This window comes from Camelus ferus, chromosome 21, assembly GCF_009834535.1.
Source record: "Camelus ferus isolate YT-003-E chromosome 21, BCGSAC_Cfer_1.0, whole genome shotgun sequence".
NCBI lineage: Eukaryota > Metazoa > Chordata > Mammalia > Artiodactyla > Camelidae > Camelus > Camelus ferus.
Genome location: NC_045716.1, coordinates 18,541,033 through 18,557,897, shown reverse-complemented (window position 1 = coordinate 18,557,897; position 16,865 = coordinate 18,541,033). Strand labels below are relative to the sequence as shown.

Genomic DNA, 16,865 nt, shown 5'->3' with positions numbered 1-16,865 from the left:
TATAATATTATACAACAATGAAAATAAACAAACATGGATGAATCTTACAAACAATATACTGAGCAAAATAAGCAAAATATGAAATAATATATTCAGCATGATTTAACTTATATGAAGTTCAAAACCAGGCAAAATTAAATCATTATTTTAAGACACACTGGGTGGTAAAATTGCAAAGAAAAGCAAGGAAGAAATGAATGTTATCTTTGGGTGGGGAAGAGAGGGGAGTTGTGATCAACAGGGACCACATGGCAAAGGACTTCTGGGGTGTCAGAACTGTTCTATTTCTTGACTTCGGTGGCAGTTACACAGATGCTCACTATACAACTATTTGCGATTCCATATATTTATAATCTATGTAAATTTCTGTATTTGTGTCATATTGCACAATTTTAAAGGAGCTGAAAAAAGAATGTTCTGATGCCCCTAGCACATATATGCCATACAAAGTTTTTCCATGAAGACAGTTCAAGGAGGACTTCAGTTCTATCTCCTGAGACAGGACAGTGATTTCAAGAAGCCACCTTCTCTCATTCTGTATCTCAGATAATTAACTTACCCAGTGGTGACAGCATATTTGATGTGGTTGCTTGTGGTATAGATAAATACCCCACTCTCATCCCAGGCCCCACTCTTGACACGAATGTTCTCATGAATGTTACATAGTGCCTCCAGTTTGCGGTTACAGATCACAATGGCTGTAAGAGGCAAAGGACATGAGTGCTCTGCTGGACAGGGTGAGTGAAGTAGACTGGCAGGGATAGGGAGGGAGGGGCTGGTCTCTAAATCAGGGTGGATATAATAAAGACTTACCATGTTTGGCCAGTAGTGCTACATGGGACATGTCTGCTGACCAGATAACATATTTCACCTTGGAAATCTTCACAGAAGCCAGAGTCCTGGGATAGAGAGAGAAGGGCAAATGTGGGTGGATCTGATTCCCCATCCCAGGTTATGACCTACCTCCTTTTCCTCTCCAAATTAATGTAAACCCCAATTTCTTAAAATAATACCAAATAAATATTTTCTGTATCACAGTTCAATGACTTAAGCATTTTGGCTCACATTGCGTACTATCCTCTCCCTGCCCCTCATTCCCATGCATTATTTGGGATTTAGGTACGTCTGCTTTCCCACTGGACTGTAAGCTCCTTTAAGTATAGGAACTATGTTATTCATTTCTGTGTCCCTACCATTCTAAGTCCCAAGAGCATTCTTTGCTCAGATAAATGCTCTAAAAACAAATAAACAAGCCCCTTGTTGTAGTGTTAGTGTATATGTACAGAATGGAGAGTGATCACAGAGGAAAAAAGTGGCTAGAAAGAGTCTTGGGAGTTATAGTAAGAAGTGGCCAAGCCACAGAGCAAACTCACGTGGGGAAAAAAAAGGTCCCGTTAAAGATGTCCCCTCCCCCCCACTATTTGCCTGTCTGCGTCAGGGCATCTGACATGTTACCGCTTCTGCTGTACATCAAAGAGTGTGATGGATTCTGCGTCTCGAAGCAGGAGGTTGCCTGTGCCAGCGTAAAAGATCTCATCACAGTTGGGCACCTGTACTTTTTTGGTGATCTCATTCTTCAGATTCTTGATCAGAAGCTGAAATGAGTATAAAAGGTGGAGTTAAGAGAAGTATGTGTATGTAAGATGATGACAGCTCACGATGTTCCTCAGCTTTGATAAACGAAGTATTTTTTTCCTGTCTGTCCAGGTCAATCACCACTCTATGCAGACCACTCCAACTAAGATCCTGTCCAACAGTCTTGACAGCTCTTTATTTTATTTTTTCAATTGAAATACCCTGAGAAGTCCAACTAAAGTCTGAATTCCTCAATCAACAAGAGAGAGGAAACAGCGTTTACGGGGCTTAAACTTTTGTTAAATATTTTCTTGAGAGTTTTGCTTATCTTTTTTAGCATCCATTACATTTTAAGTACCAATGGAGGTAGTACGATAAGGAAGGGGATCTACCCCACCTACTTCAAATTTGATGTACTTTGACTCCTGTGTTGTCAAGAGTGATTTTTTTTAAACATTTTTTTATTGAGTTATAGTCATTTTACAATGTTGTAAGAGTGATTTTATATTGGTTCTTAAGCCCAGAGCCACAGTGATCATTGACCCAATCAAATTGATTTTAAGGCCTTCTTTCCCCAAGGGGTTTGGAGGAGGGCTAAAGATCGAGGTAGAGCCAATCAATATACGAGGATCACAGCGCCCAGGAGACAGTAAGGAAAAAATGCTCTTTATTCTGCGATACATAGGCCCCTGTCACCACACTCCGCAAATTAACTTCCCTTTTAGTCTTAACTCACCGAATGCATCCGATCTAGGACAGCAAACCGATTTCGAGCAACCCAAACAGCTGTCAGGCCTGAGGATCGTTTCCCTTCAGGAGCTGAGAAGAACAAAACCAAAGGGCAGAAGCATGTGGTAAGCTACTGGCAGGTGACAGAGTCAGGTGCCATGAAGCTGCCAGTCTTGCTGGCTGCCATATTGGCTTTGCCAGTTCAGCTGCTTCCTAACTAATTCAGCCATAACCTGAGGCTATTGTCAGTGACTTTTCCTCACTAGTTCCCCTCCAAACTCCAGCCTCCACCCTTGCCAAGCCTCTTTTCTCTAGGCCAAGTGACTGCATTTCAGCCAACACTATATACTGGCAGAAGGACCGCCCATCTTGGGAGACAGCACACTCCATCAAGCTAACGAGCAGGGCCTCACTGGCCAAGCTGCGGCACATAGTTAGCAGCCTGTGAGTGTCTAGGACCTGCTATCTCAACAAGCTGGAGTGGAGACAGAGCCTCCTCTCCAGGACACAGCTGCTCTGCTGCTTTTAACATGCAAATGCAGACCCCCTAGTAGAGCAGGGTGGGGCAAAGCGCTCCCAACTAAATCTTGACAGGCAGCTCTATGCTGGGAAGTATTTAGCACCAAGCTGTTGCTCCATAAATGTCAATCAATCATTCTTAATACCAGGAAGAAAGTTACAAAATGTTTTTCAATTCCCAAACATTTCACTGGCTAATTAGAATTCTGACTGGGCATTCCACACTCTGGGAAACTTCAAAGGTGATACACAAAAAGATGAAATGAAATACTCTTTTATCTATTAGCATTAGCAGGAAACTGGATAGAATGTGTTGGTCAGCATTGCTTTGTACTTCTCTGACAACCAGGGTGTCAGGCAATCTAAAAAATTATTATCACAACCAACACTTCCATTTCCCAGGGGCCAGAGAACTACACTATCCAAGCTTTTACTCTTTCTCTTCCTCTATGCTTCCTATCATTGGGCTGCACCTTTATTCCTTTACTAATTATTATCACCCTCAAAAGATGGAGAAGAGGAAATAAAAGTGGTAATAAAACTAAGATACTTTAGACTCTATTAATTGTAAACAGATGGAGAAAAGAAGCAAGAGGATGGGTAAGCAGGGACCAAATGACAAAATTTGGTCAGAAATGGCTCGACTGATTAATTTACAGGGGAGACTTGATTTATAGATACCAAAAGCATATTGGTTTTCTCTCTTCTAACCATGGTCACACTTAAAAGAGAGTGAGTCATATTAGTAGCAATAATGACACAGTGTCACCCACAGTAGGGACAGAGCTAGCAAAATATTTCTCAACCTATTGGTGGGGTCTAAAATATCATGAAAGTTTGCTAGTAAGGGTGGGGACTGAGAAATAAACCTCTGACCTACAAACCCACTAGAGGTGGTGAACTGAAAGGAATATAAGCGAGACTCAAATATATTCTGAGAATGTTTTGTCAGCAAGTTCTAATAGTAAGGACATAACAAGGGAGATGGTAGTGATGGAAGAGGTAGGCAGGGGACTCAGCTGGATCCTGGGATCCCTGGTGGGTGTGGGGCTGTTAACAGCCTCATCTTTTTGACATGCAAAAGGAAGCAAATCGGATCTGGATATGGATGGGAGAGCATAAATCCCTAGTCCCAGGGTGAGACACTGCAAGATTGGAACCACATTTTTAAATAAATGAAACTACCGGGGTGAAAGTCATATCATCTGACAATAAACCAGGATAACATGCTGTGCTGAAAGAGAAAATGGAGAGTTTCTAATAACCAAATTATAAAATATATATATCTAGCTGGAGTAATAAAATGGAGGAGGAACATGAATATTTCACACCATGGTCGCCTCTGATGCAATTGTCAGCGGCACCTGCCAACAGACATGAATGATACGGCCATGGCCTGGGGATGGAATGTGAAAAACTTGAGGAGGAGTGATGGTTTGGGTGAGGAGAGCTAGGAGCAGAGACAAAGGGAATGCCTACCATCAGGATTCTGGGAGTCGGCATCCTTGGGGATAGTGTACAAGTCATAGGTACTATTCTCTAAATTGCTGGCTCTCTGTGGAGAAAACGGAGAAATTAAATTGTTAGTAAGAACACCCAAGATATCAGTCTATTCTGACGTAGAAAATAGTACCATTCCACAGACAGCAACCTGAAACTATACTTTTTTCCACCCTTCACTCAGACGGTATTTGAATGTTTCTATAGCTAAAAATTATAAGGTTTATTGCCAAAGAATTCAACATTCATGTCATTTTTTCTTTTTTCTTCCAAAGATGTAGATGTCTTTTGAATGAAAGCAAAGACTGCTCTCTAGTCCACAAATTCACAGACTAACACCCTAATATTCCAATGCCCCACCTGAATACACTCATCACCTTAAGTCTGTTGGAAGGAAGGGGAAAAAAAAAGACATTAAAGAAAATTTCCAGGAGGAAAATAAGGGACTGCTAGATATAGAAAAAGGACTGGGATCTGACACCAGAAGTCATATGGGGAAAGACAGGTTTTCATTCTTTTGACTTGGCAACCAGGGCACTAAAATTAGAATGTCATTTCTTTTTTTCTTTTTAAATTGTAGGGCAAGAAATGAAGGCTACTTGATGACCCTGAAGGCAACACTACTGAAAGGAACCCCTCTCAAAATCAGCTCTACTACTGTCACTCAAATGGAGGGATCAAGGTAAGCATCTCCTTTGCAAACATTCTCTCAAAATCACGTTAGTGATTTGGGTCATTCATTTTGATGCTCCATTAAGTTCAGAAGTTGTTAGCCTTAATGAAAGGTATAAGTACACAAATCCTTAACATTTTTATGACAACTGAAACCTACATCTCTGTTTACTGTTTTGGCTCTCTCAAAATGATCATTAAATAGTTTCTGAGAAGCCACTGGAGACCCTCTAAGGGCATGAGAAAGAGATTCATGGGAAATTGAGGAGATCCTAGGAGGGTTACTTACTGTACACAGCAGGACTGCATTTTCTGCTGGATTGTAGGACATGTTGAACACTGGAAACTTGGAACCACTAGAGACATATATTAAAAAAAAAAAAAAAAGAACTTAGCAAAGAGGCATAAGGATAGCAGGAAGAAAGGAATTACTCCTACAGCTCCTATTTGTCCAATCTTTACGCATATATTCATCACTTCTATAACCAGGAATAAAAGTAAGTGAATGCTGCATCTATTTTCCTCCTTCCTTTAAGGCTTAGGGACTTCCCTATTTCAGCTTTGAGCGAACAGTTTTAAAACAGCAAACCCTAGTACAAGTCAAATTATTCAACAGAAGGTATGGTTAGCACTCACTATACTGGGGGAGATTGGTTATTCTTGGGTACAAATTCCTACACATAATTGCAGTGGACATGACAGAGTAACATGATGTGATTTGTCTCTGGCTATATTCTCCTGTCCCTTGGAGTGTTAATATAAACCCATCTTTTTATAGTAGTGATGCTGGAGGGTAGTTATCAAACCCTCATGCCAAAGTTTGCCACCATGAATGTTTCAGCATGCTGATGCAGCTGGCTTTCCAAGAGGATAGTTCCTTTTGCCAGGCACCCCAGAGGTTATTATATCTTCAGAGTTAAAAGAGTTTCCAGAGACATATATTCTGATTTAGAGTTGTGTGCATTTTGCTGAAAACCAAGGAAGAGTTAGAGAAAAAAAATGCCAAATAAAGGCAAAGTGATTTGTCACCAAGTTGAGCTACTCTCAACCAAGAAACTTTCTCTGGTTTGCAAGACACCTGGCAAACTGTGGCAGTATGACTTCCTCTCCACAGGGTCTCTAGCATTCTCAACAGAGGAACTCCCATTCACCTCATGCCCACCTCCTTGCCACTATGCTCCTGGGGTTTAAACTGAGTAGGCTCAGCCAATGAGGATTCTATCTGTGATAGGAGATGAGATCCAAAGTGTTGTTAAAAGAACAAAAGTCCAGTTTGTGGGTATTGTATATCATGGTAACAGATGAGATAGTTTGCAAGGAAGAAACAAGTCTGATTTACCTCCGCAGCTGCATCACAGCTACATCTTTGGAGCTGTTGAAATCCAACTGACGTAAGAATCGGTCCTTGACGTAATGTAGCATGTTGCCGTGAACAGCATAGGCTGGCCGTTCTCGTTCCAGTTTAAATACAATCATGCCACCATCATGACCTAAGGCACAAGGAAAAAGGGAGTAAAGAATTAGCTGTAAGCAAGAAAAAAAACTGGAAACAGGAGACAAACGAAGATAAGGACTCTATACATAGGTTAAAAACAAAGTTAAGGCACCCAAATGGATCCTTTGTTTGACTAACTTCTCATAATGCTTGGAATCTTTATTCAAATAAACATCTATAAATCCTTTCTCAGTACTCACTCTATCATACTGCCACATTTATAGAAGCCCTCCTCTGTGCTCTCCTAATGGCTCTGTACAAACCTCTGTCATAGCACTTATCACCCCACAGTAACTGTTTAGGTATATCTCCCCCACTATACACTGAGCTCCCTGAAAGCAGAAATTACAGTAATTTCCATCCCTCCCCAGATGCTACCATATAACAACAAACTGAAGACAAAGCTAATGGAAAATCACTCTCAAGTCTTACAAACTTTAAAGTAAAAAAAGAGAAATGGCCCTTACCTGCCGCAAAGAGGTTAAGGTTAGGGTGGGCAGCTAGGACCCAGAAACGATCATGGTCCCTGCGGAAGGTCTGAACCCCAGTCCTAGGAAAGTAAAAGATACACAAAGAAAAATACTAATTTCCAAGGAATCTTCAGCCTATCAAATACAAGAGTATTGAGTGGTGGGCCAACATGCTAATTAAAAACTCAAATCAAAAACAGAAAACTGCACATTTTAAATATAGTCATGATAAATTCCTCCAAGCAACAGAAAGAGGAAACTTCAAACTGACTTTATTACTTTAATATTACAATTTCCCCCACTCATAATTTTTTACTGTACTGCTTCCATTTAAAATTTCTTATTTCTGTAGCTACGGAAGAACATGCTTAAATTTAAAGGAGAAAAAGAAGACACACAGATTTCTATTTGGTGGAAAATTTGTAAATGTTGGCTAATCCCTAGGTCCCTTCAAGCTTTCATAAAATATGATTTTTCTATATACTGAAGATGATGAGAAACAAAAAGAAGTATTCTAATCTAATTTTTAAAAAGACAGTAAGAGAGAAAGGGGGGCTTTCCCCTGGGTCTGGTCACACACCACTGCAATCCCCTTACCGCTTCGACATATCCCAGACTCGGATACTCTTGTCCTCAGAATTGCTAAGGATCAACTCCTGGCGAGGGTGGAAGACAGCACAAGACACATTGTTGTAATGGCCCCGGCAGGTATCAACCTCCCATGCCTTTGATTCTGAAGGACAAAAAAAGAATTAAATCACCACAACTCCCTACTACTACTCTAAGTTTGGAATTTGGAATTATGACATCTTCTAATCAAATGCTACGTTCTACTACAAAATGTTAAGTTACCAACTTCTTTCTAATAAGGCAATTTGCTTCATTTAAGACTGAATCTTTACGTATTTGTTCTTTTATTCTGACCCTCCTTTCAATTATAACACCTTTACTCTGTCATTCTTTATCTCCTTACTCTGCTTTGTCACTATGGAATAAATGGAAGCTTCATATGGCAGGACTTTTGTCTGATTTAGTCGTGATTGCATCTTCAGAGCCTTGAACATTGATTAGCACAAAGCAGGTACTCAATAAATTCCTGTTGAATGAATGAATTCTTACTTTTAATTATGCCCATACTTTTTAAAATCAGGATGCCAACAAAGGTAAAAAAGGGAGTAAGGCAACTGTCATGCTCCCAGGATTAGCATAACAACTTAAGGTAGGAAGATGGGTCACTAGGCCCAGAATGCCTAACTAATTCACCTTGCTGGCCAGCAGCCAACATTTAGATACGGTGATACTGTCACTGGTTCACTCACCATTCATGCGCCAGATCTTCACTTGACGGTCATCTGCCCCAGATACAATAAGGGGCATAGTGGGGTGGAAGGCAGCCCAGTTAACTCCGCGATCATGACCCTGTGGGGAAAAAAAGGTGATTCTTCTTTATATCTGATACTCAAAGCAAACCAATGGACCAACTAGTGGTTATAAAAGACGTCTCTGATTTTTACTCCTTATGTGAAAAGACTTAAGGGACTATGCTGCTTTAAGATTTGAACACGAGAGTTACCACATCAATCTATCCAGTATTATCCCTAAAGTCTCATGGGAATTTCCAAATCTTTTTACTCCCAAATTCAGTTTCATTTGCATTTGGGATATATTGCCTTGTTTTGTTACTTGTCTACTTAAATCTTATTTCTCCACCTAGTTAGTAACATCTCAGAATAAACGTCAATTTTACAATTTAAGGAAGAAATTCTCAGAGTGTGGTCAAGAAACTCTTGGATGATCCCCAAGATTCTTTTAGGAAATTGGCAAGGTCAAAAACGATTTTCATAGTAATACTAAAACGTTGTTTGCCTTTTTCACTCTTACTGTGTCCTAAGTGTAGTTTTCCAGAGGTTATATGACAGGTAATGATGTCATTGCCTTGATGGCTAATGGGCTGTAGCCTTACATAGTTCGTGTTTTTAAAAGTTCTTGATTTCAATTTGAAATATGGCAAAAAATGACAGATATAATGCACATAAACAAAAATTCTTTGGGGTCCTCAATAAGTAGTAAGAGTATAAAAAGGTCTTCAGATCAAAGTTTAAGAATTGCTGATTTTAATATATCTTTTACCCTAATATATAAAGTTATAATCTGTACTGTAACAGAATAACAGATAAGGTATTTTGAATTAGCAGTATTTTTGAGAGGCCTCATTCTGCGGTGAAGAGCACCCAGGTTTTGGAATCAGACAGATTCAAGTTCAAAGTCCAGTTCTTCCATTTACTAGATACATACAGACTTTGGTAAACCTACTTAATTTCCCTAAATCTCAAATTTTTCATCTGCAAAATGAGGCTAATAGTATTTCCATCAGTGGATAGCTGAAAATATTAGATATTCTAAAAAATCTAGTTTCTTTCCCTCATGCTTTTTTTTATTTTCCCACCATGCATGCAAGTTACTTACACATGGCTGGTTCTCAATATGATTAACCATCCCTCTTTCCCACAAGAGGCTTCACAATGGGCTCTGCTTTGGGATGGTGATGGAGTCTATGCCAGCTTTTTCCCTCTCTCCCCCCTGGGTTTTAAGGTAACATGACTCTCCCGCAGGTGGCATATAAGCTTTATTTCTCTGTTGGCTCACCCACTATTCTATTTTCAGTGCTTCAAACAGTGCCCGGCACTTAATAAGCCCTGCATAAATCTCTGTTGAAGGAATGAATAAATGAATAGCATATTGTTATATTTCCCTGGAGAAGAGCCCACATCCAGCCACCGGCTATAGAGATAAGTACCTCCAGTACATGCTTCACCACTGCATCCGTAGTTCCAAACAGATCAACCCCAGTTATTCCTCTTACATCCGATTCCACCGCACCAGGGGACAAGTTTTTTTTCCTTAGACCTTTGAAGGGGTAAAGAATAGGATGAAAGATGTAAACATAATGCTACCAAAAAGAACACAGTAACAGAAGTACAGAAAGGTACAGTGACAGACTAACATTAAAGAAAAAGAAGGGAAAAAGAAATGTAGAGAGGACTAAAGAAAGATAAACTCAAGAGCTCCTACCTATTTTTTTCTAAAACTGTTCAAAATCCTGCAGTACATTCACTATCTTCTCTTCTGCTCCCTTAACAGACCCATTACTGGGACTTCTTCCCAGAAGAAGACAATTTAAACTTCTGACACAGCTAATTTTTTCAATAAACCTCCCTCAAGAGATGTCTACTTGAGATAACACCCATCTCTATTCTTCAGTATTCTTGAAATGTGGCCTCAAATGGTAAACATTCAATTTCTACTTTCAACTTTATGAAATCTATAGCAACTTTTCTTCTATCATCTCAAAAAAGTTTTAAAAGAAAAGTAATTTGGAGAGGCCACAGCTCAGTGTTTCTCAAACTAGAAGCTTTTAGGCAACTCATGGGGAAGCTCCAAAGGAGTTAAGGAAATTAGACCTATCAAAAATAAAACAGCTCTTTAGTGGATATACTGCACAAAAAGTGTACTCGTATCTTCCTGACTTTTGGGCAGGGGTCAAAATCATTAAAACTGTCATATCCCTTTAAGCTCTTGCTTAAAAGACTGGTTATAGATCTGAACATATGTATTTTGCCATTAAAACTTTCAGAGGCTATAGGGAGAAATTAGCCCATAATTTAAAAACAACAGAAAAAAGACAGCAGGATAAGAAATCTTACTTGTATAGGACCCACATTTATAGCTCAGCTACACCTATCTTTAAAATTTGATTATTTGTGCTTTAGGCAGAAACAAAATTATGATACTACTACTGTCCTACAGGTGAAAAGCACTTAGTGGTTTTCAAAGCTTATCTGGGTAACAGCCCTATGAGATAGGCAAGCAGGTGTAATTATAAGTTATACCAGTTAATAGATAAGAAAATAGAATTCAGACTAAAATCCTATCTTTTGAAGTAGTTGGCGGCAGGGAAGGAAGATGAAACTACCTGGCACTTGTAAAGTTAAAAAAACCAAGTATCTGTAATGGAGGAGGGGGAGGAGGGAATAGAAGCTATCATTGAAAATAAAACCTAAGTAGTTTTAAGCCTAAATTCTAGCACCTGTAAGAAAACACAAAAAATTAAGTTTAATGATTGTGTTTATTTATCTTCATCAGTTTTAAAATTACAATGTATCTCTTCTATTATACTGGCACCTAAACATCAGCTTTAGAGAAGCAAGTGCTTAAAGGGATACGACAGTTTTAATTATCTTGTACCCTGTCCATGATGAGCATGTAGCCAATAGGTAGAGAGAAATAAAGCCACTGCTTTAAAAAAACAAAACAAACAAATAAAAAAACCACTCTCCCAAGGCTTCAAAAATACATTATCACAGGGATACCTCCTTTCACTTATTTCACTTGTCCCTTTAATGGGATCTGTCAACTTTTTCTAATGAGTCTGGTGTATGAAACAGATTCAAACGAAGATACAAAGACAGCTGTGAGGAACTTCACCTCCAATAAGCTTCAGCAGACACGTTAAAAGGAAAGCTGTATGACAGAATGGAAGCCTGTGTTGCACTTGCTTGTAATGATCCAGGAAAAAGAGAAGAGCAAAAACAGATGAATAGTGACAGGCAGTGAAAAGATACTTAGAGAAAAAATATTTGAGCCTTCGACAAGCTACTCACTAGGACTGAACGACAGATGGAAAATTTCTACTAGCAGCTACTCAAATCCAGAGGAAGGGGAGGACACTCAGAATGGACCAGTTTGATGCACACTTCCCAATGGGAACCAGGGGAAGTAGTAAAAAGAGGGATGAGGACAGGATTTGGCAGCAAATTAATACTTTTTTAGTAGTCATTTCAAAGATTAAGCCTGAATTACATCGGCTTGACATGCAAAAGTATAAGCACATTAAAATAATTTAACTATCAGTTTACTTGGAAGCTCAAGCTAAAAAAGTAACCTATCTTCTATATATAGGTTATAAATATATTTCCTTTTAACTATCTATTTTTCCAGGCTAATACAAAAAATTCAGGTTAAACTAAGCCCTGTGAGCTTAATCCAAATGAGAGAGGTATCAAGAAGACAGATTTTCCTTAAACATCTCTGTTTTCTTATTACTTACCTAGTTCAGAGAGTGTCCCCTTTCAAAGAGAGACACTCAGAAAAATCTGAATTTTCACCAGTCCTCTAAATTTGAGGGTTTTCATTCTCTCAGAACTAACTTTTTCCCTCTTGGAAATATTAGCTTTGGTCCCTAACGGAGCTGACTGCTAACTTTTCCTGTATTCAGACTTATTTGAACCCAAGCAAAATAATTGCTAAAAAGAGAATCCCGATTTCTAAAAAAGGAAAGAACGCCTAAGTCTAACCCAAAAGATACTTCCAATATCGAAGTATCTCCTTCCACTCTAGTTAAGGGATTACTGGAAATCAAGAGAGTTGTGAGTACAGAAAAACACTTAGAAATGGTAAAGAGAGCATTCACATTAGTACAGCAAGTTAGCACAAAATTTTCAGCACATATACGAAGTATAGCAACTGCAATGTTATTACATAGTAATCCATGCACTTTACACATTCAAGAGCAAGTATAAACCCCAGCTGGGGTCACACTCTCTCCCTCTCTTCTCTGGTTTAGGGCCTTTGATTCTGATGTAAAAATGTTTTCTTATGACAGTGAAGAAAAGGATTTCTTGCCTTGGGGATTTCACGATCACCAATAAGAATCCATCAACCTAACTGCCCCAAATTGCTTAGCTAGGCCACAGGGAACCTGCTGTGCCAGATCAGGTGACATAACGGTACTCTTAAGAGTGGAGCTGTATAAAGCCCCTCTCAACCCAGTGCTTTAGGAATGAATTAAGCCCCACTGGCCAAAGCATAAATTTATGCAAGTAACACATTAACTTCTCTATGACCTGGGATGGCATTACCTGTACACCATTCTGCGAACTAAGAAAACAGTCACTCAAAGTATCTGAATAGCACTTAATTCTTTCACAGATCCTGGGTTGGGAAAGACTATTCTAAGTAATTGCCCTGATCAGCTAAAATAGCATGAGCTGGGATCCAACCCCATCAGGCTCCTACATCCTGAGACAGAGAGGGTGCTTTGAATGTGTATACAGTGAAAAACCATGGAAAGCCATAGCTAGGTTACTGGGAGAATGAATAATAAGCTCCCTGGTACGAGCAGTTAGGGGAGGGCACAGGCTCACAGTGCCTGTGCCTAACTCCTCCTGTTGGCATGGCTGGTCATGTCTGGGTGTACTTCAAAAAGCCCAGCCAGTCTGACGAAAAACTGCAATGGCAAAGCCCTAGCAGAAGACAGTAGAGCTGCCCTATCTCCAACACAATGTTGTTTATACCATTCCCTTCTAATTCTGAACTTTTGAAAGCCGTAGACAGCATGATCTAGAGCTTATCCTTTCCAACTGTCCTCATCTCATTGGCCTGTTTCTATGCTACATAAATCTTAAACAACTGCTATTATAACATTCCAAATGCTGCACCCAGGAATTCAAATTTTCAACTTGCTGTTCATTAATGGTTTGTAAGAACAGCAAGTACCATACTGCCCCAGCCCACTACGCTACAGGGGGGATGGCAAGTTATCAACTTCACCCTACAATGCAGAAGAGTGATTCCCTTAATACCACAAAGAACCAGGCAAGGACCAAGGAGGAGTCCTTCCTTTTACAGAATGAAAAACAGTATCTTGTGGTCTAGCCACTGACCTTTCAGAGAACCCAATCACCAAGAATTTCTAAGGCAACAATTAGAAACAATTCAGCAAGTGATAAGTAAATTTAACTGGGCAGAGAACCACAGCATTTAGTTTAGTGTCCCTATTCCAACTCTCATCAAAGCATTTCCATTTTTCCAGCACATCGATCTCAAAGGTACAGTCCTTCTTCTGCATTTCAATTCTCAAATCTCCATTATATAGCAATACATTTAAATTCTTATCCCAAAATTAAGACACTGTATACAAACTGTGAAAGGAAGGATTACCCCAACTATTCAAAATCTACAAAGTATTTAATTTCTCATCCTAGAAGTCTGCCCATTAAAAAGTGTTCTGGACATGAAACCCCATACCCCAACTCTCATTCTCCTTACACTAGAAAATATATAAAAGAGGGATTTTCCTATTTCTAAATGAGGTTGCAGGATCTAAGAGTCCTGTTTCCCTGCACTAGTCTCTTCCCAAAATTCATTTTTGTCAAAGTTTTTTTTTTAATTTTAAAGGTTGATTCTGAATCAAATAATCCTAACAATATACAGATTTTTACTAAAAACTGATCTAACTAAAACATGAAATTTTCTTCAAATTAAATGAATTTTCTAGAGCAATCACTTTTCTTACGGAATACCTCTAACATGAAGAACCATCAAAGCAGATTTAATAACCTCAGAAAAAAAAATAGTATTATATGAGAACAGAATAATCTAAACTTTCTTGTTCTAAGCCAACTACTGTCACTATTTTAAGCAATTGCAGTTTTGCGCCAGACATGAACTAGGTTGTCCCCTGAACTTGGGCAGCTCACCAGAAATATCCCAAACGCGCACAGTCTGGTCCAGACTGGCTGATACGACCAGGTCTTCTGAGGGGTGGAACTGAGCACACATTACATAATGGTTGTGCCCCGTTAACACACTGGAAGAAGAAAAAGAAAGACAATACTAAATTAGAGGCAGGAATCAACAGACTCCTACATGTGAAATATCATGTTCCATACTGAACAGATGCAGATCCAATTATACTTTTTTGGGGCAAAGGCAAGTTATCCTAACAATTCTGAACCAGTGATAATAAGCAAGGTCAGCTGTTTTAAGAATGGCTCTCTTCTTGCCTCTAATATTTTAGTATTTAAATACTACTAGTTTCAGAACTGAGATTGCACAGCTTTTCTCTCACGTTAAAGACATATTGGGGGGAGGATATAGCTCAAGCGCTAGAGCACATGCTTAGCATGCATGAGGTCCTGGGTTCAATCCGCAGTACCTCCTCTAAGAATAAATAAATAAATAAACGTAATTACCTCCCCCCTCAAAAAAAAAGAATAACCTAAATAAACAAACAACATATTAAAATATCAAAATAAATGAAATCTTAGCAATTCATACTGTTAACTGTCCGTTAGATTTTAGTGGGGTATCCCTCTTAAAGGACATCATTTCAGTGGTCCTTACATATTTATGGAAAGCTCTATATCCAAACATAAAGCAGGATAGAGGGCTAGCTCTTGACTCAGGTTTCACGGGAACAGACCTGAAAACTAACCAACAATTTTGTTCTAAAAGCCAAGCTATACAACCCCCTTTCCCTGGTAAGAAATGATCAGAAAATCTAGATCCATACATTACTAATGAGATTGCTTTTATATTTATCATTTTGTATATAAAAGCATCTTACAAATACAAGCAATAATTAATCAACAGACATAACCCATTAGGGAAGGGAAATGACTGCTCTAAATAGAAGCTGATTATGAAAAAACCAAGAAATGAAGACTCTTTTTTGAGCCCTATGTCTCCTGCTTTACCAGACACAGGTTCTAGACTGCCAGTTCCACACTCGGATGGTCTGATCATCTGAGGCACTCAGAATCCAAGGATATTCCTGAAAAATATTCCAGACAAAGGGTTTGAACATTAAACAAATGTCTTCTTCCAGGCTCCTATAACCATTTCTCTCTTTGGAGGAAATATTCCAACTGCCTAATGTCTCAGCTATATTACTAACAGGATTACTGCTTCTGCTCCATTAGGCTAGCTGTGTTTTCCTCCCTACCACTCTACCAGCTTTTCCCAACTTTGGCACTTTCACCTATAAGGTTAAAGAGTGGAAGCCAATCAAAACAAATTCTCAGAGGCGAATAGTATAATATATATTAACACTTACATATATAAATGTATATGTATGTGATTTATATTTATAAATAATCAATCTTCTAAATTAAGACCCTGTGCAAGAATCTTCTCTCTGTAACTCTAAGACTGAAGTATTGTTTTAAAGTCTGACTTCTCCCTGTTAGATCATCTAGACTCAAAAAATTCAAGTCTCAGTAACCAAAGCAGAAAGTAACACGAAAAAAGAATTTTTAGCCCTTTTAGAGTCTTCAAGCTTTTTAAGAAAAGGAAGTATTTCTTATTCACAATTCTATCTCAAGTGTTTAGCAAAGAATTTAGTAAGTACGAGACATACACATACTTACTTAACTGAAAAAATAAAAAGAAAATGAGCTTTTCATAACTTTCCAGTTTGATGGCAATTTGTTCGAGGCAAGAATTTTCAGCAAGTCCTTTATGGCAATGACAAATAGTCCCTACTGAGTAGAATATCTTATTAAATGATTCATTATTCTCAAATGTTTCGGTTGTAATTTTCACTTTAATTCTATCCTATTCTACCCTAAAATTTTTTTAACTTTTAAAAAGAAAATATAGTAGTATTAGCCAGGAAATTCTTGTTTATATCACTACATTCTTTCTAACTTAAGAGACTTAGTTTACTGAAAGTCACAGAATAGTACAAGTTAACTTTAATAGCATAGAATTATAGAGAGATCCAGACAGGTTGGGACCAGATTAAGAGGTTAGGAGTCTCTAATCTACAACTCAGTATCTGTCTACTATATACCTGACAGATTAAAAAAGGTAGCAAGCTTCGGTAAGGGAATAGCCTCTACCAGACCCTAAAATCCTAGGATAATAGCACATGATTGCTAATGTTTTGAAACATTTGTTAGCGCATCAAAACGGCATCTTACCTTGTCCTTCCTCCAGACACACCTACTTAATAATACCCCACATGTGATTAGCTTGCAAACTTTCATTTGCTACCCCAGCAAATCTAAAATCAAACCTCTACTTTTCCTACAGAGACTCAATGCTTTATTCATAAAGCCCAC

The 16,865-nt window shown here is 38.6% G+C and overlaps 1 protein-coding gene across 4 annotated transcripts in view; it reads right to left on the bottom strand.

The window, feature by feature from the left end:
* COPA (COPI coat complex subunit alpha) overlaps window positions 1–16,865 on the bottom strand; it is a 38,569-nt gene that overhangs the window by 11,876 nt on the left and 9,828 nt on the right. For 2 of the 4 annotated variants that reach the window (XM_032463912.1, XM_006173940.3), the window contains exons 5-17: window positions 15,498–15,574; window positions 14,499–14,608; window positions 9,758–9,867; window positions 8,280–8,379; window positions 7,558–7,693; window positions 6,958–7,040; window positions 6,335–6,485; window positions 5,285–5,351; window positions 4,303–4,378; window positions 2,312–2,394; window positions 1,456–1,595; window positions 814–899; window positions 560–725 (exon numbers count right to left, since the gene is read on the bottom strand). In XM_032463912.1, the coding sequence (XP_032319803.1) occupies window positions 560–725; window positions 814–899; window positions 1,456–1,595; window positions 2,312–2,394; window positions 4,303–4,378; window positions 5,285–5,351; window positions 6,335–6,485; window positions 6,958–7,040; window positions 7,558–7,693; window positions 8,280–8,379; window positions 9,758–9,867; window positions 14,499–14,608; window positions 15,498–15,574 (1,385 nt within the window). The remainder of the gene's footprint in view (window positions 1–559; window positions 726–813; window positions 900–1,455; window positions 1,596–2,311; window positions 2,395–4,302; window positions 4,379–5,284; window positions 5,352–6,334; window positions 6,486–6,957; window positions 7,041–7,557; window positions 7,694–8,279; window positions 8,380–9,757; window positions 9,868–14,498; window positions 14,609–15,497; window positions 15,575–16,865) is intronic. The other 2 variants (XM_032463913.1, XM_006173941.3) reach the window with 1 other exon arrangement.